This window comes from Centruroides sculpturatus, unplaced genomic scaffold, assembly GCF_000671375.1.
Source record: "Centruroides sculpturatus isolate CEXI.00-Female unplaced genomic scaffold, Cexi_2.0 scaffold29, whole genome shotgun sequence".
In the NCBI taxonomy this organism is placed as follows: domain Eukaryota; kingdom Metazoa; phylum Arthropoda; class Arachnida; order Scorpiones; family Buthidae; genus Centruroides; species Centruroides sculpturatus.
In genome coordinates, this window is record NW_019384296.1 from 444,422 (window position 1) to 471,960 (window position 27,539).

Sequence of the window (27,539 nt, forward strand, 5' to 3'; positions counted from 1 at the left end):
CTAGATATTATATATTATATCACACACGATATCATTTAACATAAACAGTGTACCCTTAATATAACATTTTGATAATAAAAATTATTATTTTTAGATAAGTTTGTTATCATTTGTACTGTTTGTACTGTAATTTACTTATCTAAATTCTTTACATATGTATCATACTTTTAAGCTTTAGTATAAACAAAGTTATTTTGTAGACAGATCAAAATCGACCTTATAAAATCTATAAAGCCTGTAAAAATATATATACTGTAAGTTATAAAGTATTACAAGCGTGACTAAAGAAATTATTATATAAGTTATCGATAAAAATTTCTAGAAATAGTTAAAGTATTGCCAGAGGCTTTAAGAATCGTCTGTCAAAAGGGGGAGGAAACAGATGATGAATTATTAAGAAAACAGTGTGCTACTCCCAGGATGTCTACTCTATCGAACTCGGAAAGTTAATTGAAAACCCCGCGGCTCCGAATCTATACATCACCTCTAACATATTTGTCACTAGTAACCCCGTAATTTCACACCCTACTAATTTTTTAAAAGTTCCCTAAGCAAGAAATTCCCTACAGTTTTCTCTTCTGTGTTAGATCGGGTGGAGAAGATCTTTAGGATATTCGGAAGCTTTAACAGTATATACATCAACCCTCCCGGTCACGTCCCACTCGACTACCGGTCCTAAGCGCCCTCTGCGGAAACACCCCCCACGAAAGCGCATGCGTATATTTGTATCACGTGCTTATCGATCCTAGTAAGGATAAAGGACGTATCGCGTGCTTGTAGGAGCTCAGTTATGTTGGAGTCATCGGATGCAGCAGGAACACAATGGGGCGTGGGTGCTGTCGATTAGACAGGTGTCAGTCGGAAACTAGAAGAGAAAAAACAACTACCTGCATCGCTAAGCAGATATCTCGAGTCATACTCCAAAATTATAACTATGCTTCTTCCGATAGGGAATTCGGTGATTTAGGACTCGTACTTGTAGTGACTTTTGTATGTATTATGTGTTATTGTAATTCGTTGGGGGGTGAGTTTGTGCACGATGATATTGTAGCTATAACGACAAATCCAGACGTTTTGGGACATTCGTCAATCTGGCAATTATTCCTCAACGATTTTTGGGGTAAACCTATGGCTGATCCCAACAGTCACAAATCATATCGTCCTCTCACAATTTTGACTTTCAGGTAAAGTTCTTTCAAATTCTTCAATATTATATATATATATATATAAATATATTTTAAACTTTTTCTATCTTAAATATCATAATGTTGGGTCCAGACTTATATAAAATGCCAAAAAAACAAAGGTTTTATTTTTCCTAGAAACGCGACCAAATATAACTCATCTGGAACTTTGTTTTTCCTTTTTACAAATTTTCATGTGGTTTCCAGATGTTTATCCATCCATCCCTGCACTCCGGACTTCTAATTTCTCACGCCAAGAAGCATGTAACAGGAACCCCTCCTAGATCCCTGCACAAAACACATATGCACCCTATTATCGGTTATCTAAATATGGTGGCAATTACCGAGATTCGTTCGAATATTTAGAAGGAACGAATGTCACTCGTCTGTATATTGAACTGACAGTTTAAATATACAACATTTCACTAACGTTTAACGACAAGAAAGTAGCTGATAACGCACATAAAATTTGTGCCAGGTAAACACTTTTACATCGTTCAAAACCTCCCAAGTCGTCACAAATAAAACTAGAAAGGGCCTTAAATAGTTAATTTTATTCGACGATAGTTTCCTTTCTAGGTCATCAAGCTTATGATTCGTAATTCCGAGAAGTGTAGAGCTTCAATTATAGACCATGAAACGTGAATAATAATAATAATAATAATAGTAATCGTAACTTACTGTTAGCTTTCAAGAAAGTATATAGTAATACTTGATATTTTATGTCTAGTTAAATTCGGGTACTTAAGTTTCTCTTGGAAAAACTAAATGGCGAATAATAAAGCTTAAATGAAAATTATGTAGAACATTTGCAACAGTGTAAATTTAGCAGAAGGAGACTATCAAGGAAAGCATTTTAGGAAACAATTTTGTAAATCTTATTCACTGCATGTTCGCTCCATTTAATTTCCATGCTTTTCCTTGTTTATCAGTAAATGCTTTTAAAGTTTTTACTTAGATCTAGAAGTCTATGATTGAATCCAATCATTCATATGATTGAACACGCCTATTTAATAAAGAAATGTTTTCCTTTATAATTCTTCCTTCTTCTAAAATCTTTAACATAATCACAAATTTGATTCTGGTCTACTCAAATGGAAATTTACGTTTAAAACATCTCAAAATGACTCCATCAGTAAACATTTCGTACAATTTTAAAACCCGGTTGACAATAAACGACAAATAAAGGCTGCCAACAACTTATAAACATGTCAAGGTGACACGAAATGGAGATAAAATCCTCATAGGGGTGTACTGTATTTGAAATTTATAACTTCCAGTTGTGTAGTCATTCGGTTTTAACGTTATTGGGACGGATGGGACGGTTGTTATAACGCTTTTAGAATGGAACTCATTCCCATTCACTTAAGAGTAGAGCAATTGATATTCTATAGATATTATCTTATAGATATTTAGAGAAATCGTTCAAAATTTCGTCACCTTTTCTCTACTCGAACACGTGATTGTAATAGTTCAATTAGTTAGATTGACTGTCATTTCACTTAAAGCCATCTTGCTTAATGACACGAACATTTTCGAAACTTTAGCCAATTACTAAAGTGGAGGAGTTAAGGAAAACTCATCTAAAGACAAACATTCCTTATCATGTTTATACATCTCGTGAAATTTTCGACGACACAAAAATAAATATATATATATATATATTAGAAAAGTTAAACTTTAATTGAATATAAATCGAATAAGAGTGTTTTTAATTTGATTAATTTAATTATATATTATAATACTAAAAGTATTAGAAGAAGATAAAATTATTTAATCGTTAACTAGAGAATTATTTCAAGTGTTTTCTATGGAAATCAACCGTGTCTTAAGCCATTAAATAAAGTACAAAAATTAGTCCAGTAGTTAGAGAGAGAAAAAAGAAAAAAAATGCGACATTTTAAATGCAAAATGTCTCGGAGATTTTCATTCGTGGCACAGCTTTAAAATAAACAATGTGGAGTAATTTTTAGTTATAAAAAGAATGTTGAAAACTACAATTATCTGTGTAAAGTTGCATAGGAGTCAAGCTGAGTTAGGGAAACTTCTAACGTTCCATTCGTTAGATGACCCACTACTTCCGGTCAGTACCATTAATAACACTTTTCCTTTAGATTCGAAGTATTGTAACATTACATGAAAGTGAGAAAACAGGGTCTGAAGAGAGAGAAAAAAAGTAAGTTCTTTCAGCCGTCATTAAAGAATATTATCAAGTCAAGTGCTGAAGTGCAGTTCCTTTCTAAACCGGAATCTAAGGTCAAAAAAACATGGCGGAATAAATACATTGAAATTTTACACTCGAATAAATTTATATATATATAAAACAATGTTAATCTTTAAATAATTTTAAAATTATAATAGAGGAAAGGAACGACTTCTTGTAAAGAGCGAACGATTTGATAGTTTAAAAACAAGAGCAAAAACAATGCAAAAATGGAAGTGTCGGGTAGCATTTTATTAATGTAATAGCTTAAAAATAACGATTAACAAATGGGTTGTTTGATAGGAGGGAACGATGAGGCCTGCTATCGATTGTAAAGAGACCACCGGGCGTCTCTGTCAGCGCGGAACTATTACGGATCGTTAGATTTTACAGGAATTGTTACCATCAATCCTGCATCCGGACGGAGTGGACACGGGACATGGATCATTAGTTTGGACAGAGATTTCCGTTGGATCTAGCGTTAAATTCATTCGATTCCGCGTTCCACAGGATAGACCTTCGTTACAACGTAACTTCCGGTTCTAACTAAATCTCTTATATGAAATGGATCCATCCCGGGATAATTCAAAAAATTTTACTTCAGAACAGATGTACCTTAAAATCTGGATGTTTACGCTCGACAGACAACGAATGAATGAATGCTTACAACTATATAACTGGTCTTACTGTCTGGAAACAAGTTTTTATCCTCTTATTCTCTTGTTAGTTCAGTCGTATCGAGTGTAAAAACGCTTGTCCCTTATCAATTTATAAGTGTTTGATCCATTCCAGTAGATCTTTGAACGTCTATCTGATGGAAAATTTCAGTTTTGTTGCAGATTTTTAGATAAATAAATCATCTCTTAAGTAAGAAATGTTCTTTGTTCCTTGTAATAATCTTTAATTATTATTATTATTATTATTATATAAACGTTAAAAATCATCATTAAAATTAAAATAAAATGTAATAAAACTATAATTTTTTAAAAAATATAATTAATTAAAAGAATAAATTAATGAGAAAATATGAATTAATTAAGATAATTAAAGGATGAAGCTCAATAGACACTTACTTTTTACTTTGTATTGACAGACAAAATGATAATAATTAACTTTCTATATCTTCTATTATGCTAATTTAATGATTTTGAAATTATATTTGCATATAAATTTCTATATTTTACCGTATACATCGTGTATTGAATGTGTATTAATAAGAATGAAAAGGTCTATATAATTAGTAATTAAAACTACTTGTCATTTCTGAGAAATATTTTTAAAAAATTATTAAATCTCATAATCATTAATGCCTTTAATTACTTAGAAATCGAAATTATTTAGCAGAATATCTTTAATTATTTAAGAATTAAAGGTAACTTTCATAAGTAAACTCAAAGAAAGAAGTATTAAAATTTCGTTTAGTTAATAACATTGTAATAGTTGCCTAGTCTTTAGATAATTGGGAGAAAGTACTAATTAATCGGTAATTATTTAAGATATTTAGAATTAGAAATAATTAAATATTTAATTATTCAAGAAAGAAAAGTATTAATTAGTAAAGTTTGTATTGTACATATCAAAAAATTAAACATTTAATATATACTTGGAAGTGGAAAATATTAGTTTTTCTATTATTTTTCAAACGTAAAAAGGGGTAGAAAATGATACTTTTAATAAATAAAACTCATAATATTATCATTTATCTCAAAATATTTAAAATATATAACTAAAATGTAAGATTGAATACGATATTCTATTAATTTAAATACATTTGAAGCGAATTAGTTGATTTATCTGTAGGATGATAAAGCTATTAAGGCCATTAAATTCCTGATGGGAATAAGAGTAATTCTGGTTTATCGTTATTATAGTGCCAGTTGATACGCAATGGCCAATTGTAGTGGAACAATAGCTCTTGTGAACATCATCTTTGGACAACTGGATCGTTCTCGATCGCATATTAATCGACAAATAGAGGAGAAGAAAGACACTCTTATGCTACAATGCATCTTTTTTACGGGTGGTGATATTAAAACAGAGAAGGGAATTAAACGCGTGCTGCGATGTTTTATCGATTTCAAAAAAAAATAAGAGTGTTTCCTGCCAGGTGTGTGTGATGTTTAGTAACCTTGACCGAACACAATCAATAATCTACCGTCTATCTCTAACTGAAGAAGAATATCAGTCTGGAGCATCTCTAGTACGATTAATATTCTGTGCAGAACATTATAAAAGAATATTGCTTTAGGCACTACGAGTCGAATGACTTTCAAAGTTTTAATGTAGAAGAATATATATACACTACTCTATTTTGATCTTAGCCAAAAGGCCAAGAAGCTATTAGAACCATTTCTTTCTATTCAATGTTTCTACGTTAGATACTAGACATTTAATGTTAGCGTACGTTTTTAACGGTTGTTTGTCGTAGCTAACCATTAATAACTTTTTTTTATAGTTGTTTAACAAAGGGGAGGTTACTTTTAAGGATGTTTAATTAGCCTAAAAATATAAAATCACGCTTTTAGACTAGAATAACGTTATCCGAACCGTTTGCAGGAGGGAGGGTTTTTTGAGATAACTTCTTCGAAGTTTTGGTACGTGGAACGTTTTCAAAATTGCCTAAATTAAAACGGAACACTTTCTGGAAATATTTATCATTGGTGGTGCCATTCGTGATAGTTTATAGACCAAATATAGCACTGCGGATAGTATATAACGCCTGCGAAATATCTTCCTTCTACCAATTTATAAGTGATGAATAGAGTTATAAGTTCGTGACTTTCTAAAAAAATAAAATAAAATAAAAATTCTACAGAGAGATAAGATTAAAATGGGATACATAGATACAGAACTGCATACGGAACAGAACATTACACACGAGCTTTTTTCAATTTCCTCAGAAAAATTCTAATAGAAAAAAAAAAGGGTCTGCACGACTAGTAACTGTAATTAAATAGAATTAATAGCAGGCAACGTTAATTAAGTATAAAAAGCGTGTAACACAGTTTTTCAATTAAACACGACACCGGTGCTTCCTCTACGTTTACATATCGTGTAATTTTAATAATAAAGTCGGTAGCTGAAAGCAAACAAGAATTATTATAAAATCAGAAATTTCAATAATAAATTGGATTCATTACCAACTTAATTGTTGATATAAATAAATAAATATCAGGCAATCAACTTAAGTAAGCACTTAGGATATGACGTTAATGATGTTGACTTGTGCATCGGTGTGATGTGTTCCACTCCAAACATATATAAATAAAAAAAAAAAATGGAAGCGTGTATTGCACCGTGAAAGATGCGTGAGGTACAAGTCACGATATTGTTATAGGAAATCCATATGAATAACTTCTTTCAAAAGATTTATTTCCGAAAAGGAATAAGAGAATTGAAAATTGATTTTGCTTCTTTTGAATTTATTCTTTTCAAAAATTATATAAAAATATTATTTTGATTAAAAAAAATGTCTTTAGTTTCTTTCGTGTTTTCTCTATTTCTCTTTCTAATTTTTGAATTTAATACTCGTTAAAATTTTTGATAAATGTATTGAGATCTCTAAAGATAAGATTCTATATACTGTTTGCCACTTGGCATCCTTGTAATAAGATGTTTAAGATCGTATCAGTTCTCAAGAGAATGCTCTTTCGTTCAACCTTATAATAGGCAATAGAGAATTTTTTGATTCATTTTTTTTTCTTCTTCTTTATTCTTTACAAAATCATAAATATTTTGCTTTATTTTCGACACTAAACACGTTTCTATCGATTCTACTTTTATGCGTTATCTCTTACAAACTATCGACTGTAATCTAAATAGATTTATATGAATTGATCTATAATTTAAATAGATTTTTATAACATTTACACAGGAAAAGAAAAAAGTTTTTTTTTTTTTTCTAACGCTCAATTTTATCGATCTAAATACTATTTTATATAAGAAACTATATATAAAAAAAATTAAAGCATAGTTTTTAATAGGTTATAGAGTTGAGTAAAGATCTTATCGAAAGTCAATTTTTTGTGTTACTTTTAATATAAAAATTTGATCAAGTTTTATTGAGTTAAATGTAAAAACTTTGAATTTTTAAATACAAGTAGATCCCCCCTATAACACTGTAGATAATTCCGTTTTATATGAATTCCATGTTGTACGAGTCACTTAGATTTTACAAATACGTGAGCCGTTCACAGCCTGGCACACGTATTTGTAAAAACTAAGTGACTCGTACAACATGGAATTCATATAAAACGGAATTATCTACAGTGTTATAGGGGATCTACTTGTAGATCTAATTACAACCCGTTATATTTTTACGTGCGTTAAATTGAACTTTGACCTATATAATAAATAATTACTTGGTGTACGGGTAGATAATTTAATTACCAAAATCTTAACACTGTAAATAAGATAATAGATAAATATATATATATATATATATATATATTAAATGGTAATAATTACAAAAATGATCTAAATGTTCTTTTGATAGCTTGGTTATCCGGCCATTAAATAAGGATGTCGGATCTAATTTATTCCTTTACAAACCGCAAATTGAGGTTAACCAAAGTATATATATACAGTATATATATATTCCTACCTCAGGAATGTTTTTTAAATATTTATACAATTTAATATATAACGAGTCTATTAGATATCACGTGTGAAAGCTACACAGTATGAAACCTGATATAAACGAGGTTATATGCAGAATTGATACTTTCCAAAGGATTAAATAATATTATGAGGCTTCAGTGAAACTAATCATCCCGAAAATAACTGTTTAGTGAGACGAACGTGACATATCATCATAAAACTATTCACTTTTTTTTTTTTTGTATGTGTATTTTTATTTATGCAGTTGGACAGACGAAACTAATTTAAGACGAAGCATCTGCACTTTTGTAATATGATCTTCATCATTAAGATCAAGTTTGAACTTTCTCATCTTATTAAAGGGATTTAATGTACGTAATATGAGATATTTATACGATGTTAAGTGTTACTGAATGAATATAGTTTATTTCATGCCACTAAATGATTAATTTTTAATGAACTAGAACGTTTTTCAGATTTGTTTGTTGTTATTGCGGTATAACTAATTATTATTTTATTTATGAAAAGAAAAAAAAAGAGAAAAATATTTCTTCTTTTCGTTAAAATTAAACAAAGAATCGGTAAATAGGAGAATGAACTTAGGTTTTATAAATTAAATAAATAAAGAAAGGAGGAGGAAGGAAGACACTGTAAATATTACTTTTATCATATGGTTCTCGTTAATTTTGAAATATTTTCCTTAATAAAAATAAACATTTGTTATGTTTTATTAGCTTGGAAAGATGCTTATTTGTACTGTTTTATTTTAGAATTCGTTTTTGTTTATGCGTATCTTTCATAGTTTGTCTAGAAATTCAGTAAGCTCAATTAAAAGTGATGAGGTCACCGTATAATTTTAGATGGCCTTCAATAGGTTTTCAACTCTCGAAAATCTATTCTAACGCCTTAAATTTCAGTTCTAGCGAACACGGTTCTCCTTCTCTTTTTTTTCCTTTTTTTCTTATTTTTTTTTAAAGGTCGTTGGGTGTACGCCGACCCGACAGTAACCTCTTACCATTCTATAGAGTACTGTAGTTGGCATTCCTTTATATAAAGGCTTTTAAATAGTAGAGCCTAGTGAAAAGCTAGAGGCGTCTTCTGGTAGTTTTTCAATCCTATAAAAGCACCTCTAATTCTACACCTTAAATCGAGTTTATCAAAGCTTGGGATAACCCGCTGTTTTTCTTTCTTTCTTTTTATGCACTCGCCGAATTCTTCAGTGACATTTTAACATTTTTCTAGGTTAAACATGATTCTTTCTGGTCCCTCATCAACAAGTTTTCATGTTTTAAACCTCGTTCTACATGCCTGCGTGGTCATTTTATTAATTATGTTATGTCGAAACGTTCTAGAATGGGATCGACATAGATCGTTCACAGTAGCCTTATTATTTGCTACACATCCTATTCATACGGAAGCTGTAAGTAAAATAATAATAATTATTATTATAAATAATTTAATTTACTATTATTTATTCTAAAATATTCATATTCAATTATTTTAATTTTACAGGTATCCAGCATCGTTGGAAGAGCAGAACTCTTATCCGCCATTTTATTTTTCGCATCCTTTCTATCTTTCTGCAAGTAAGCTTTAAAAAAAAAAATAATAATAATAATAAATTATCGATATTTAAATTGAAAAAAATCGATTAAAAATATTCATTTTCTGAGTGTCTATAAATTTCCGTTGCTATATAAAGTGTAGGACTATAAAGGTTATTTCTATTCACTTTCTGTACTTAATCCGCCTTTATTGCCTTCTTATCTAATCCTAATCTGGGATTTTTAGATTAAATTTCAGTTCGATTTTATTCTAAATCACATGCGCATGTGTAAGAAGAATCCTTATCTTGGAATATTGGAAAACTCGGATCAATCGAAGGATGAAGCTTGATCTTGGATATTCTTCACTGTAAAGAGAGATTTTTTTAGATATTTTCGGTACTTATACTTGAAGGATAGCAACTTAAGAGTGAAAATTGAATATAGAAACTTCTTAAAACCTGTTGAAATTTTTATTTGTAATATCCTAGATAAAATAGAATTGTTCTTTCTTAAATCTTTTTATAAAATCGCAAATTATCGCTTAAAAAAAAATAGATTATTTTAATGTTTAACTTTGTTATATTTATCTTAATGTAGAAAGTTTAGTTCTAGTTAATTAACGTGAAATCTTATATTAATTGTTAGTTTCGAGTAACAATTTCCATTAAAATCATACAAATAAATTTGTTTTAAAAAAAAGTCGCAGAATTTCTATAACTATATTTAATTTTACAATTAATAAATATTTTTATATAATATATTTTCAGATCAAACGAAGATAACGAATCATCTCTATGGTTTATATTTAGTATGGCATGTGCAATGTTGGCCCTTCTAGCCAAAGAACAAGGCATAACCGTCCTCCCTCTGTGTGCTGGATATCATTGGATGTGCAAATATCACAGAAAAAAGTATATTATTTTAATAAATCCTCAATAGATTGTTTTTTTTAAACTTATATCTATTTTTTAGTTTACTTTTGTAAGGGTTTAATCATCTGTAAGGTGGAAGAAAAGGGGGGAAAAAGTGAAAGAGTAATGATAATTTTCGGTGAAAGCAGGGAGAAAAAATCTAAGAATTCCCACTATTAACTTTTTTGATTTATTTGATCTTTCTAGAGCAACACGTTTATTCTCACATTTGGAGTGCTGTAGTTGCGGCTATACAGGGATTAAAGTCGGTTTGTTATTAAATGGAGGATACTTCCTTTCGCTTACACGCCGACTTAACACAGATTATTCATTAATAATGCTTAAAGACCAACGAATAGACAATGAAGTTTTAAAGCATCCATAGCGTTAAAATCGAGAGTAGTTTGTAATGTTTATCATCTTAAAACTAAATATACAGTATATAAAGTTAGTACGATCGAAGATACAAGTCAAATAAATTGTAAACTGTCGCATTGTTCTAAATGTTAGTAAAGGCGAGCAATTCCAAGTACAGAATAGTTTCGGAAATGGTCCGCCCAATCGCACCAGATGATTAACGCTATCGTTGTAGTTCGAGTCTAAATCTGGTGCTAACCGGAAGTAATAGAACTACTCCGATAACGCTTGCGATGTCATTAAGTGAACCATTGGATCAACTGCAAATGCAAGGAGTTTCGGGTTGCATTCCATACATTAATTAAGGCATGTCGATTGTATTCGCTTTTGCCGCTCTTTAAAGCCAATTCTAATAAAGAATCTCGTTGATTGTATTGGATTTGAAATGCGTAAAATGAATTAGAACCGCATTTGAGAAGATTTGTTTCTAACAATTTCCAAACTGCATTCATACTAAATAAGGTTCGCCATGGCGTAAATACTATTCGTTGTAAGGAAGTGCTAAACTAAACAATGATTTCATTCGTGTTTCTCTTTCGAATGGGCATGCATTTACGATTTGAAATTAACTTAAAAATTTATATTATTATTTATAATTTTCTGTTAAAGCGTCAAAATTCTTACGCGCTTTTAATCGCGATACGACTTTATTAATAGAGTAAAAGTAGAAAAATTTAAACCGTATCGAAATTAACTCTATTGTTAAGCTTTAAAAATTAATCAATATGCAAATTGTCGGTTAAGAAATGATAAAATTGTAAATCGATTTTTTCCCCCTTTCTCTCGCTTAACGCTAAAGCGAATCGCTAAAACTCGGTCGCGATCGACAGAAGTTGTAAAAATTGTTACATTCTTAGAAAATTATATAATGAAACACGTTTAATTAATTAATTAATTTAATTTTAATGAAGTAAAGAAAGCGAAAAATAGATTTATTGTTAAGAAAAATTAAAAAGTTAAATCTATAAAATTTTTAAAGTTAAAAATTAAATTAAAAGAAAAGAGTTACGCTAGAGACATTTTAGTCAATATTTACAACCGAATATTAATTATAATTCAATTATTTTTCTTAGATTTGATACGAAAGAAAATGCAAATCGATTTTGTAAACAAGACTTGAAGTTATTAATTATCTGTACAGTGGTAAGTGATTTGGTATATATTCTATCCAGTCGCAATCGAGATAAGATGCGATTACAACCCGCTTTCAATTAACTGCACTAATAGTTCCTGTCCATATATTGGGCAAACAAACCATCATCTTGAGTGCACTATAAACCCTTACAATACTCTCTTCAACATTACTTACTTGCTTATTTTGATATCGTGTCTAATAATTAATATTTATAGTGGCTGAAAAGCTCACTTTTCGAGTATTGTTTGGCATGAAAGTTCTTCGAGTAGCATAAAGTGCTTCTATCCATTAACCGTTGCTGATAATGAATAAATGAAATTTTTATGAATTAATTCCAAAGATTTAATTACAAGTTATGTTTTCGAGTTGTACATAATTAACTGAGGATAACTAAACGTCTCGTCGCTTCTCGTATTAACCTACTTCTTATATATAAGACCGATCGTTAAGCTTAATTCATCTATAAAAATTAGACGGTGATAACTATTATTTACTCGATTAAATTATTGTTAGAAAAGATTATCCTCTGAGAATAAATGCAATTTTTTTCTCATCTGCTATATAAATAATAATTTAGTTTTGTTGTAGTTAAAGTTCACTTTGATTTATAATCGTTATTCGTTCCTAGAAATTTAGAAACTTGTAGCTTAGATGTATATAATCATTTATAATGTATAACCAAACACGAATCATAAATAATACAAAAGGTTTAGTATTATATTTTCTATTTTATGCGCCTTTTCATATAAATATATATAAATCATTTTATCATTAATTTCGATCATTTGAATTCGGATAATTTGTTTTTCGATTTATGTAAATTTAAAATCTGTATTATATGTAGGAGGAGGAGGAGGAGGAGGAGGGAGCGATAAAAAGCTATCGTATATTGTCTATGCGTGTGACGTTTTCTTATACATAAAGGCAGTTTATTTTTTTTTTATATACAATCGACATACGTTATATTTATGTTCTAGTCGATAATAACAAACAAAAGAACTTTTTTTAAATGTAGATTTTAAATAATTTTAGCATCTTTACAGAATTTTATCGTGATTTTTTTAAAGGAATATCAAGAATATAATTGATTATATTTATATTTTAACTGTAGGATATTTTATTAAAATTAATTTCGAAATAATTTCATTTCAGTTTGTGTGTCTGATCGCCTTTCGTTTCTGGATAATGAACGGAGCGATGCCGTCTTTCTCGGAACAAGACAATCCAGCTTCTTTTTCGCCTTTCCTTTCTACAAGGTATCGTATATCATAATCAAAAATCACTCATTAATATAAGAGCTTTTAAAATAGATTTTCAATTCCTTTTTTTTTTTAATTACTGAGTAATGTCTTTATGCTAAACAAGCTCCTCTTTTAAGTGTTTTATCTTTCTCTAGACATTTTTTTTTACATAAACGAATTTCAATTATGATCCTTATACTTTTATTCTAATTTATTATATCTTTTCAGTTATAAAATTAATACGGCGCAAAAATATATATTATCGTGAATATATAGAACGTGTAAAAGGTTAGAATTTTTAACATCTACGAGGTTAATAAATTTATATAAAGTAAACGTCACGCTGCATTATAGAAGATAGAACGTTTTAATATTATAAAAACTTTAACTTTTTGCGCTATCATCATTCATAGGGAGGATATATAAAATAGAAACGGCACGGAAGGAGTGTGTGTGAGATCTCCTTTTCCAGAAGGATTGGGATGTTTCATGAATCTCCATCCTTAATTCCGGCTATACATGATGTACGTACAGGGAGCTCTTGTCGTAACGTATGACCTATTTCTGCTCACTGACTGAATAGTGCAGCCATTGTGATACGATATCCGTGATGGATGCCGAGCGTAGAAGAAATCGCTTCTATTTGCAGGTATCCAACCAAATCAATAATGGCTATTTCAAGTTCTTGAGCACTGAACGGTGGATAGAATAGGTCTTCGCTTCTTCTCGTCTTTGAAAACTAATAATATAGAAGTTACCTCTTATCTTCGTCTACTTTTGCAACTCTTGCGTGAAATTCAAATTGAAATTTAAATATCTTGTCATATTGATTCTATAAACTGAATAGATTTGCTTTAGTTTTCTCTTTATTGTGGACGGAAAGGGATAAAAAAAAAAGTATTCAATTTTTGAACGAATAAACTAGTTTCTTAGAAATAAAATTTTATAGAATTTTATAAACCAATAAAAATTTCAATTTTGTAATAATAATAATAATATGTAAAAGGTATTTATAATATTATATATTCTAAACAGATTATTAACACACGCCTACTTGGCTGCCTTCAACGTATGGTTACTTTTGGCACCCATAACTCTTTCTTACGACTGGCAAATGGATAGTATACCTTTGGTGGAAAGTTTCTGGGATCCGCGTAACATACCTACTGCATTCCTGTATCTAATGGTGTTTGCTTTGACTATTCGAGTCCTTCTAGTACCCAAGGTAAGATAAGGTAGGTGCCATAATGGAGATATAGATTTTAGATTGATCTTAATTCCGTCAACGAAAAATCGGCGTTTTTCTCATCGAAAATTAAATTCGAAACTATTAAAATTTAAAATAAAATAAATAAATTTTCAAAATAAAGGGACAGCTTTAGATTAAAATTATATTCGATTATCTCATTAATAAAATAATAATTAATAACGTTAAATCTCGAGTAAAAAAAAAGGGATATTTGCCATGTAAATAAATAAATAAATAAAAATACAATTAATAATAAAGTTTAATAATAAAATTAATATAAATATTTTCCAGAAATATAATAAATATCTTTAATATTAAAATTATTTTCTGTAATTTGACAATATTCCCATTACAGAATGGAGAAAATAAAATTTTATACATAGGATTGGGGATTATCATCTTTACTTACATACCAGCATCCAATCTCTTTTTTACAGTGGGATTTGTAGTAGCAGAGAGAATATTATACCTACCAAGGTGGGTTCAATAACATATAAAGTAAATATTAATATATATATATATATATTTTACAATTCAAGTAATAATTTTCAACATATTTTAATAATGATTATCGTATTTATAGTGCAGGATTTTGCCTTCTAATAACTTGTGGTCTTTATAAATTAAAGCAAGAATTACCGAAGTATTTCTGTTTATGGAGATATCTGACTTTTATATTAATTATCGTATTCTTCGTCCGAACAGTCAGAAGAAATCAAGATTGGATTTCTAGAGAAGCTTTATTTACGTAAGTCATTCATTTTTTTTCTTTTTTAAATTAAATTCGGCATTTCTAAAGGATTTTTTCTTTATTTAATTAACGAATTTTTCTTATATTCTTAATGCTTTATTAAAAAATAAATTTTTTTTCAATATTTATGGGGTTATAAAGATGATTTATCTTTTTCTAGTGTGTTAAATTAAAGCTGATATAATGTAGGTAAATGGTTTTAGCTGATAGCATATAGCAAACTTTGTAGGGTACAAAAGTAGCAACGTGTCTTTTGTAGAGACTAATGATGAATGACAATTACGTGATGAACAGATGGTGCACGATTAGGAAATTAGTGTGCTTAGTTTTCACTGTAATTATCCATGTACACATGATCAGATATATATCATAGGATTATACAGAATATAAGAAACATTTTACATTGCATTAAATGCGATAAATTCATTTCCTTAAAACGTTTCAACATGTAGAGTTTAATGATATTAAATCTATTATTCGCTATAATTAAATAGGTAAAACTTATATATATATATATATATAAATTTATTATTTATAGAAGCTAAAAAAAGATTAAATTATATAATTTCATTAATGATAATTAATTTGAAGATTTGAATTGAGAATAAATACATTAAAATATTGTTTAACTGATCGTCAAATAGCTCAACACAGCAAGAAATAACTGAGGTAAAATATAGGACCAACCATATTTTCGGTAAAGCATACTCCATATTTTAGTCAATATGGAAGCACATGATAAAGCAATCTGATCACTGGCCCATTAGACAACCGGTCCACTGAGGTTCACTCCATTCTAAAATAGTAATTTACCTCTGCTAAAGAGATAACATTTCGATTCAAAAAGGAAAAAAAAAACAACTTAATATCGGAATTATTTCCTAATTAGATAAGGAATTCACACAGGGTATATTAACGCTTAATAATAAATAATTAAGACTTATAAAGTCGTTTAAAAATCGAACAAATGAATCTTTAGATGCTAATATTTCATTAAAGAATAATTATTTGTACTAAATTAATGTGATGATTTTATTAATTAGATCCGGAATTCACACAGTACCGAATAATGCCAAGGTTCATTATAACTATGCAAATTTACAGAAAGATCAAGGAAATACCGATTTGGCTATCCGCCATTACAAAATAGCAATCAGGTAAGTATCCTTTTCGATTTTATTAAATTTAAATAGCAAATAAAACCCTATAGGAATATAATAATAATAATAATAATTGATATTTAATTCACTACTTATAATCAAATATTGTTAAGGAATAAGAGAATCTTCGTTAACCAACGAAACCAAACTGCTATTCACAAGTAACAAATAGCTTACAATAAACCTGTCTCGTAACAGAGATTAAATTTACTGTCTATAAAGAAGGAAGTTTCTTGTGTTTTTAGTGATCCTATTTATCGATGTCATTATCTTCTCCAATGTAGTTTACGGCCCGATCACGCCAGTGCACACAATAACTTGGCCACCCTACTGACCAATGAAAGCCAAGCGGAACGACATTACAGATCGGCCCTGTCCATTAATCCAACACATTCTAAAGCTCTTTATAATCTGGCAACACTTTATAGGTAAGTATTTATTATGGTTTTTTCACTAATAAATTATTACGTTCTTCCGAGTTTTATCCCTCGAGTATTGTTAAGTTTATTATTTACGGGCGGATATTAATTTTTAAAATTGTGTATTTTCTTTAAAATAAAAGAGTATCAACTCTGACTTGAGTACACTTAATCTTTAATATAATATAATAGTTATAATCTAACCGGATTCTTTTATTTATTAATTCATAAAATAAGTTTATACGAATTAATCTAAGAATTCGGGAAGCTGAGAAAACTAATTTTTTTTCTTTCTATCTTACTTTTTAACCGCTGTTCTGGCTTAAATTTCAGTTGTTCTCCTTATATTTTTTTTTTTTTAGAAAAAATGGAAGACTTCGTGATGCTGGCATGTTATTACAAGATGTAGTACAGTTAGAAGAAGATTTTACAGAAGCTTATTCCTCTTTGGCTCGAGTTAAAGAAGAATTGAACGAAGTCGAAGATGCAGAAAAACTTCATTTGAAGCTATTAGCAATTCAACCAAACAACGCCGATTTTCTGAATAACTACGGTGCATTCCTACAGAATAGAGGTAAGTTGATTGTATATACTACTATCAGCAACATTTTTACCTCTCACGTGATCTCATTTCGAAATTCCTTTCGAAATGAGATCACATGATTGTCTGAACGTATCTGTATTCGTTCGAGTGGAAATTCGGATCATCCTTTTTGCTTATAATCAGATATGTCGACTTATATAATATAACAGATTGCATTCTGTACAGAGAAACATCAATAAACTCAACGAATGATATACAGTATATCCTATTCAGAATTCCATCTAATATTGATAGTAAGATAAAAAAAAAAAAGTTACTTAGAACAGAATTGAGACTTCTACTAAACATATCATTTATTTATTATAATTTATTTTTTTTTTGACGTTATATAGGCCGAATAGAAGATGCTGTAGAACAGTACTTGAAAGCCGTCCGAAAGAATGCTAACCATACAGTGGCATTGGTCAACGCCGCCAGGACCCTCAAATCTCTCAAGCACACAAATGAGGCAGAGAATTTATATAAGAGGTAAAAAGAAAATGTTTTTTTATTTTTTTATGTGTATGTGTGTATATGTGTTTGCACGGGTCAAAGAATAGGATATCGGAGAAAGTTGTATTTCTTGTTTTTCGTACTGCTGTCATTGAGGTGTAAAGAGAAAGTTCCAGGGATCATCCCACCCTCCACTGAAATGCTATCTTGCTACGATGCTAGAAAGACGGACGACACAAGACTGCAGTCTTTCTGCACCGTTGCCTTTAATATATTGCCTTGTAAGGTAGCCTTTTCTGTTTTTTTTCCCCCTTTCTCATTCTATCTCCGTATGGCATACTGTTCTATGGAAGATATTCCGGCGATCATTCTGTAAAACGCACCTGAAGAATTTCTTTTTCTTTTTTTTTTAAACAGAAAATGAAATAAAGCACCCGAGTTTAAATTAAATGTAAATGAATGTTCTCTTTTTACATATGTTGACATTTTCTTTTATTTTTTTATTCCCCTTTCTTAATATATATTTTTAATACCTGCAGAGGTTGAGATAAAATAGAACATTCTTTCTTTCTGCTTCAAAAGTTAAAATGGAAATTATGACAGAAAATATTATCGAAATGCTTCATTAAATAATTGTTACGTAAAAAGTTAAGAACCCTCTCGGAATATTTTATAATCTTGAATTTCTTTTCCTATTTAAAAAAATAAATAAATAAATAAATAAGAGGAAAAGATATATTTAATATTATTAGAAATTCGTGCTTAGAGTAGAAAATTCTTTACAAATTACGTATATCACAGCGTGTCCTATCGATTGCAATATTTCGACAGGAAAAGAGAATTCTGATTGTGAAACATCCTTTCCCTTTTCTACTCCAGTATCCGGTTGGATTCTGTGTAACAATGAATCAGACATGCTGGCAGGAAACACTAGAAACACGCTCGACTTTATGGGATATGGAAATGATTTTGACTTTACAAAACACCAGCATGAATCTAGTCAAAGATGATGCCACGTCATTTATCATCATCTTAGAGAGAGAGAGAGAGGGGGGGAGAACGGAATGAAAGTCATTTGACGGAAGAAACGTGATAGAACGTCACGTGATTTTAAGAGGTTGAATTTTTTTTTACATAAATACAGGTCTTTATTATCTCATACCTACGTATAAGAAACTTCTCGGGATATTAATTAGAATAAAATAAATTCAATATACTTCTTAGAATAGTTTTCAACTTAATAAAGTAAACAAAGAATNCGTGCTGTGAATAATACAAAATTCATTTGAAAATCGTACTCTATTCGAACATATATTTAAAATTTATTTAATAAACTTTATGATAAAATTTCTTTAATTATTTTTCTTTCTTTTAATTATTAAATATCGAGATATTTTCGAGTCGCCGTGTTAGTCTGGCCAGTGAGTTTGGGTGTTTTGTATAGTACGTGGCCTGGTAGATCGTATCCCTTTTACCAGTTTTTTTTTTTAATAAAATAAGTGGAATATTTTTATTATTATTAATAATAAATGCATCTTACAATTTAATTTTTTGTTAGTAAAGATATCATTAATTTTATAAAGATAGGAAGACAGAAGAAAAATCTCTAACTCCCCTCTCGATTGCTTCGTATAAAAATTAATAGATAATTTGTGTTTGTATTTATTATTTTACACTCAATTGAAACGATGATTTCTTACAGGCTCAACTCCTTCTTCACCAAAGGAGTTACTCAGAAGCAGAGAAACTTCTATTACGTTTATCCGAAGCAGAAAATCGTAACAGAGAAGTGTATCATCAACTAGCAATACTGTACAGTCACACAAACCAAACAGCAGAGGTACTTATACAAATATATATATATATATAGTTTTTTCCTTCGGATAAATCCAATACTCTATAATATGCACCATCTCGGATCCTTTAAACATAAAGAGGCAGTGGCAAAGAAATAAGAAACTGCCAGCAATCTATATATCTTTTCTTCAATATCAACAGAAGTCGACATTATCGACAGTATTTTTCAGTTGAGTTCCATATAAATTGGTTCCCGATTATTGCCAAGGATCAACCATTTATCACGAAAAAATAGATTCTATTTGACGCCAAATAATCAGTTTGGAAAAATCCCGATTCTCAGTTTCCCTCTTATGACTTCACATTTTTGCCATAAAATTTGTTGCTCCCGAACTTCTTAAGATATGGAATCAATCGAATCCATCTGCCTTCCACTATTCCAAACTAGAAATAGAAGAGAAAAAAATTGGTTTCTAGTAATTTTTCTTTCTCCATTTTTTTTCATTTATCCTCTTATTTCATATAGTTAAAGTTAGGGGCGATTTTTATTATTAAAAAAAATAATAATAGTAATAAACGTGTCCAAGATGGAACCTGAACTACACGAGCGATTATTGCACGCGCCTGGATCTATGGCTTTATAAAGAAGACGTCAGTTTGTCTGATTATCTTTGATCTCTTTAGCCTCATATTAGTGGTGCCATCTGCTGGCATTAATTTCCGATTTTACGAGCTCGTCACCATCACCACCACCACCGATTCGTTTTGCTCTAAATATAAAAATAATTTAATGATATAATTTATAAATAGTAGAGAAAAATTAATGATTTCGATCCGATTTAAATTAATAATAACTACATATAATGAAATGTCTATAAATTCTGTTTCGATCTCTTCTTTACGTGCTCGAAACTCTCGATTATGCGAGGTGACTATTAAAAAAATGTAATTAATTAAATATCGAAAAATTATATATTATAATTTAACGTGAGATAAAAGATATTCATTGAAATTAATAATAGTTTATTTATATTTAGAACGTAATAAAATATAAAAATCTATGATAAAATTAGAGATTTATATAGGCTAAAGTAGATGCATGCATAGGCCTATATGATATACGCGTGTAATAATTGACTTTTATATTCGCTCTGGGTCAAAAATAAAAAAATAAAACATTTATTTATTAATATAATAAGAATAATTTATTATTTTTTGACATCGTTTGTAATTTTGATCGAAATATATTTATTCTTTATTCGTTATTTTGTTGTAAAAAGGCGATTTCTCTAAGACAATAATGACCTCCCCAATAACAATTCACTAATTCTATTAATAATTACATCTTAATTTTTATAATTTTTTTAAATTAATTAATTTTAAACATTATAAATTTATTATTAAAGGAATGTTTAAGAGATTTTATAGCTTAAAAATTCATTTATATTCAAACAATATGAGTAGCAATTCTCTCATACTTTGCATGAAGCAAGTTTAAATCTCTTGAAATTATTTTAAATTGCTAAAACTGATCATTAACGTTGTTTTAAATAATATAACAGATACATTTTATGCTAATTTATATTGTTCATTTAAAGTAGATATTATCAAAAGGCTCGATATAGGCCTGGGGATCGATTGAAAAGAATATTTTCTATGTGGGAATCAATGCAAGAAAAAAGTTAGGAACCCTTAATTTAAAGAATAATACAATTTATTGATCAAAGTAAACAAGGTATTGCGTGTATTACAGTGTAGAATTACAGCGTGAGCATAATACATCCCATATTACTTCGAATTTCAGACGTATCACTACTCTTTTGTCTTTAATAATTAGAAATAAATCTTGAATTTTAATACAATTTTAACCTAGGAAACGTGATAAAAATGCATCTTAAATTAGAAGCAATTCGTTACCCTATATACAGTTACATACATCCATATATTTCTAATTATAGATATAAACACATTGTATATAAATAGATACGTAACAATAACATAGATTTATTAATATCATTTGAATAATATTAGTAGATTAAGTGCATTGGATAATGTCTCTTCGTGACACTTTCTTTGTGTTTTCATAACTTTCGTTATTTTATATACAGTCGAATCTTCAACAACGTCCACCTGTAAACAGAGGCCATTGTTTTAAGGAACGTTTATTTTGAAATTCATACAAAATAACCTCCGAACAACGGGCAATTTTTATGTTTCCGTCGGTGTCCTTTGTTCAGAGATTCGATTCTATTATTGAAATTTCTACCATTAAGTGTTATTAAAGCTTTTATGTTAATATAATTGTAGTTAGAACAATCTATATTATTGGAATATATACATATTATTTGAGTTATATACTTCATTTTATAGCTAGGTAATTTTCTATAGAAGATATTTAATTTATATTAATTAACATTATTATATAATTAAAACTGTAAACTTTATATTATATTCACGGTTATATAATTTATACATTAACGTTAGTGTTTGAGACATTCACTATTATGAATTTCACACTTCACATTATTGAAATTTCTGTAATTTCGTATTATCGAAATTATCTAAATTGTTAAATCTATTTATATATTAAAATTAAAAAAAATAAGAAGAAGAAGAAGAATAAGAAATGGTCATTAAATTAAAGATAATTTATGGTAATTTATGATAAAAGATAAATTAATATCTAATCATAATAAAAGGTTCTTATTATGATTAGAAATTTAATGTATATAGAATTATATTGGAAATATATTTTCTGAATGAACTATATTTTTGTATAAATTACTATTATAGATAGGTTTTTATCTGCACTTTTCTAAATGACAGCAATTTCTTTTTCTAATTTAATGATTGAGCAGTTTGTTTCGTGTTCAGACACACAGATGTGCTGTTAAAAAAAAATTATATATATATAAATGGAAGAAGGGAATTGATCAAAAGCGACTCAAAATAATGTAATTCAATAGATATAGATTTTTAAAATGGTGTAAGTTATAAATGAAGTAGAGAATGAATACATTCATTATTTAAAGTAAAAATTCCCTTTCTTTTTCTTTATAAAATAAAATAAAAAAATATAATAAATTCAATTCATCAAAAATTATAAATCGTGTATTTGCGTCGGACAAACAAACAGCAATTCGATTAGCATTGATTCAAACAGATGGAACATGAAATCGTTCTGTCATAATTACAACAAAGTATAAATTATCAGATGTTAATGACGTCATTAATATGGCGAAATGATCCTTAATGTCACTACTAATTATCTATTTAGTTTCGTGAATTGAGCTAACAAAAGGACATCTGTTTGTGTAAAAATTGTATATTGGATAAAGTTATCTAATGAGCGCATTTATTACGTCACAATTTGGCATTACCAAAAATTCTGATAAAACTTGATGATGATGATGAATCTGTTATTGATCCCTCCACCCTTTAAACAAAAAATATTATTATTATTATTTTTTTTTAATTGATTAACTTGGAGGAATTTTTCTATTTTATTTAATAGAGAAATATAAAGGAAAATTTCAACAAATTAAACACCTTGACATCTCTTTAATTAAATTTGTCTTTTTTAAAAAAAAAATTAATTAATTAACTCTACATTTATTATTAAATTAATCGATTATTAAATTTTCGATTTTTAGGCTCTCGATTACATCTTGAAAGCTCTTACTTTATGCTCGGCGGATGATCGATCTTGCGCTTCTTTACATGCAGAACATGCAGATATCTTGAAAGATATTAATGATATGGATGCTGCTGTTAAGGTAATAAAATAATTATTAAATTTATTATTATATTATTATTATTTTTAAATGTATTTTTTTGATCAAAATTATTTCGTTAACGCTCATTCTCTATAGCATATTTTTTAAGTAATAAAAATCGATAATAAATCTATATAAATAAATAAATAATAATAATCTATCTTTAATTTTATCGAGTAAATTAATATTAATTAACAGTAATAAATGCATTTTAATTTGTTATAATTCGAGTTTTTTTTTTTTGTTAATTAATATTTAAGCATTTCTTAATGTGAATTAAGCCAGATTTATCATAATTTTTGGAATTCGTTGGCTGTAAGAGACTTCAATGGTAGAGTATTTTATAAGTTTGATTACTCCAATCGATAGAGTGACTAAGTACAACGATAAACAATTGAGGAACAGTTAAGAGTAATGATCCTAACCTACCTTTGTTGTCTAATTATTGTAGTTGTTTAGATAAATGATCTTGCGGCTTTATGTCCCAGCCATAAATAACTGATTTGAATCGATTACCTTACCATTTCAGCAACATAGAATCTTTAAATGATCGTTTCTACTTAATAATTTTGATCAAATTTGTAGTAATTTTTCTAATGGAAAATTATTGAATAAATTTTCAAATTTTAAAAGTTATTGTATCTATTTTAATATTCATTTATATTAATTAAAGAGTTACCAGATGGCAATACAATTGAATCCCAAGTTGTCTCATGCCCACATTAACTTAGCCGTTATCAAACATCTTCAGGTGAGAATTTGTTATTATTTAACTCGCTTGTGATAATGTTTACATATTACAGTGATTCAAATGAATTTTGTAGATTTAAGTGGATAATTACAATCAGTGAATTCCGTCAGCCATGTGCATTAGTTGGACCGGTTACAATTAAATTTGTTCGTATATTGGGATGGTTCGTGTAATGAGATTCATTCCGCTTTTGATAATTTTGTCAACTTTTAATGAATAGAACAAAATTTGATATGATTGCTTTAACTTTCTAATATTAAATAAGATTTTCGAGGCGAATATCGAGTACGTAACTTAATAGATTGTCACTTTACACGTGACTTATAATTTAGTAAATTGGTTGACGTGTTTTCGTGCTTTAAAATAGGAAATTATTGAATTTTTTGTATTAGGAACGGTTAAATTAAAAATATTTATTATTATTATAAGAATATTTCGGTAGAAAATCGTATTAAAATGCTTTTCAAAATAGTAAATTTTGAATGAATATGGTTAAAACTTCTCGTTTTTTAACCTTCATTAAACTTCATTTTAACTTAAAATATATCACGAAATGTTTCTTATATTAACTTATATTTAAATTATAACGTGATCAAAAGTAATACTTTCTTATTATAGACAGTAACGTGCGAACTAGTCGATCGTTTTACATAAGTTACATCTGTTTTTCATTCTATAAAAATATGGAATAAAAATAAATGTTCTATCTTGTCCACGACTCCTCTAAGAAGAAGGGAAAAAATATATGAATAGTCTATTTTTTCTGATCGGCACGTCATTTTTTCTTAGACTAAAAAAAAGAAAAATATGACATTACTTTAGATTTTAATCAGTCTTACTTGGGAGTGAATGTCTTTAGTTGAGAGTAAGACTGATTAAATTCTTTTTTTTTTCTTTTCTCCTGAAAAAGAATTATGATAGATCATTTTAGGAGCATCTTTGCGGAAAGAAAATGAGATTGATTGGAATCCTCTTTGAGAAAAGACACCAACAGTCTCACCAGAGATGGGGGGAAAAAATGAGATAACACATTTTATTTTCTTCAAACTGATGTACATGACTTCAGTTTAGATGTACAAAACCTTTAAATTCTAATACTTTATAGATAAGAGCATTTCCTGTACTATTTTAAACGCATAGATATAAATATAATAGTATACCCTTTCTCGTTTTAGATAATACGAAATAAAATATTTATATATGTGACAATTTACGCTGGAAAATTATCTTTTACAGGGAAAATGTCAACAGGCATTGCGACATTATCACGAAGCGTACATTCTGGAACCGGATAATCAACTTTTACTAGACAACATGGCAAAACTTCATCGACAATATTCGTCAATGTGTCCCATGCCATTGGCAACAATGTGCAAGAGTCGGTGACAGATGTTGATAAAGAGAAGAGTGGGACCACAACGACTATGCAAAAATGTATTATTACGTGCTGTTTGTTAATATTGATAGGAAAAAAAACACGAAGATATATATAAAAAAAAGAGAGAAAAAAAAAATACTTGCAAGAATTGCGGTGAATAAATGAATAACGTGTTCGATAGTCTGGCTTTTCATGTACTGATCCATAAAGTGACTCATTATTCGCGTGACAGATGTCATCATTCGTGACACGAAATATTTCAACTTTAATCGCGTTATTAAGATTGAAATGTTGAATTATAAATCAAATTAGTTTTATATATAGAAAATTTTCATTTAGTTTAAAATAATTTTATTATATATATATATATATGCAAATATAAAAATATTATTTTAAAATAGGTTATCGATTTTTAATTACTTCTTAAAACAAGAAGATATATATTTTATCCGAAAAAATTTAATAGAAAAATATGGATTTTTCTATTAAAAAAGTAATAATAATAATGTAATTGTTTTAATATATCTAATTCACGATAAAATGTATACTTTTTTGGCTGCAATTTAAAAAAAATCGTAGATCTATAAATAGACTCTCACTAGTTTGTTCTTCCTTAATCTCGAGAAATAGATAAAAATCGAGAGCAGATATGGGAAGATTAGGGACAGGAAGCCTCGATTAACCATATATGAACTTCCGGTAAAGCCCGGAAGTCACGTGATTTTAATTCAAACATTTTCTCCGCAACGGAGATTTAAATAGATGACCGGCACGACTCCGTTGTTATCAGGAAAAGTATGATGTACAGGGGCAAGACATTACTAATTTGAGATGGAGAGCATATATTTTAAATTCGTATAAAAATAATGATTATAATTTCTAATCGTTTTAATTATAAAACTTAAAAGTTAATTAATCAAAAATATTTTAATTAAAATTAAACATCAAGTTCGGTCAAGAGAATAATAAAAATGGATAAGTCTTCTCGAATGCTCTTATTACTAATTGAAAAATTTTCTAATGAGAACTCAAAACATCATTTTAATAAATAATAAAGTTTATTAGCGTGAATAATTAAATTTTATCAAACTTTGTTTAATATAAACTTACTCTTTCTGTACATAATCAAAGCGGTGCTACAGTGGATACTTAAAAACGAAGCAGGCATCAACACTTACTCTTTAATTTCCCATAACGGTGGCTTCTTAAGTGTTCTTCGGCCATATAAACGGTTTGGAGAGTTGTAAACATACAAGAGAAGCATTTTATGACGCAACTGTGGTGCATTGATGTAAGAAGTGCATCCAGCTACAAATTGAATAATAATAAAGTCGTTGGTACTACTCTACGATTGCCGTTTTAACATGCGACTTTTATCGCTTAAACTTTTCTTATATTCTCTTTAACTCTATACAACTTTTAGACAAATCGAAAAGAGTTATCATTTTAAAATCCCCCCTTTCAACTTTCAGTTAAATTTTTTTTAAGATTTTATTCGAATTAATTTGTTTTTAGCCTTGTATATTTTAATATTTTAATTGTTTTAACGTGAGATTTCCTAATTACACTCATATTTACTTACTTAAATTAATGCTATCATTCGGTTAGTGTTATCACCATAGATGGGTGCTAAGGTGATTATAACGAGCGATTTCTATTCTACAGTATATAAAGGATATTATATATAGTATACTGTATGCAATATCCTTTATATACAGTATATATATGTATATTATTACTATATAATAATATACTAATATAATACTGTATACAGTATACATATATACCTTATTATTTTAAATATAAACTCGTATAATTTCATTGTTGTTGACACTCCATTAATAAAATTGCCAATATATTTAAATGCTTAAGTTTTAATTTTATTTGTGAATTTACTCCCCCTTTAAAGATGCATTTACTTTTATTATGATTAACTTTAAAAAAATAAATAAATAAATAAATAAGAGGAAAAGATATATTTAATA

General features: G+C 28.5%; 2 protein-coding genes across 2 annotated transcripts; both read left to right on the top strand.

Moving 5' to 3' along the window:
• Positions 1 to 795: 795 nt before the first annotated feature.
• Positions 796 to 18,128, top strand: LOC111622948 (transmembrane and TPR repeat-containing protein 1-like). The gene is made up of 13 exons (XM_023365446.1): positions 796 to 1,184; positions 9,229 to 9,406; positions 9,499 to 9,572; positions 10,301 to 10,444; positions 11,935 to 12,004; positions 13,149 to 13,252; positions 14,273 to 14,462; positions 14,842 to 14,963; positions 15,070 to 15,234; positions 16,281 to 16,394; positions 16,682 to 16,825; positions 17,179 to 17,390; positions 17,753 to 18,128. Exons 1-13 carry the CDS (start codon positions 823 to 825, stop codon positions 17,890 to 17,892), a joined length of 2,019 nt encoding a protein of 672 aa, XP_023221214.1. The 5' UTR covers positions 796 to 822; the 3' UTR covers positions 17,893 to 18,128.
• On the top strand, positions 18,052 to 25,732 carry LOC111621441 (transmembrane and TPR repeat-containing protein 1-like). The gene is made up of 6 exons (XM_023363623.1): positions 18,052 to 18,133; positions 19,279 to 19,295; positions 19,555 to 19,692; positions 23,303 to 23,425; positions 24,099 to 24,176; positions 25,413 to 25,732. Exons 1-6 carry the CDS (start codon positions 18,052 to 18,054, stop codon positions 25,560 to 25,562), a joined length of 588 nt encoding a protein of 195 aa, XP_023219391.1. The 3' UTR covers positions 25,563 to 25,732.
• Positions 25,733 to 27,539: the final 1,807 nt, after the last annotated feature.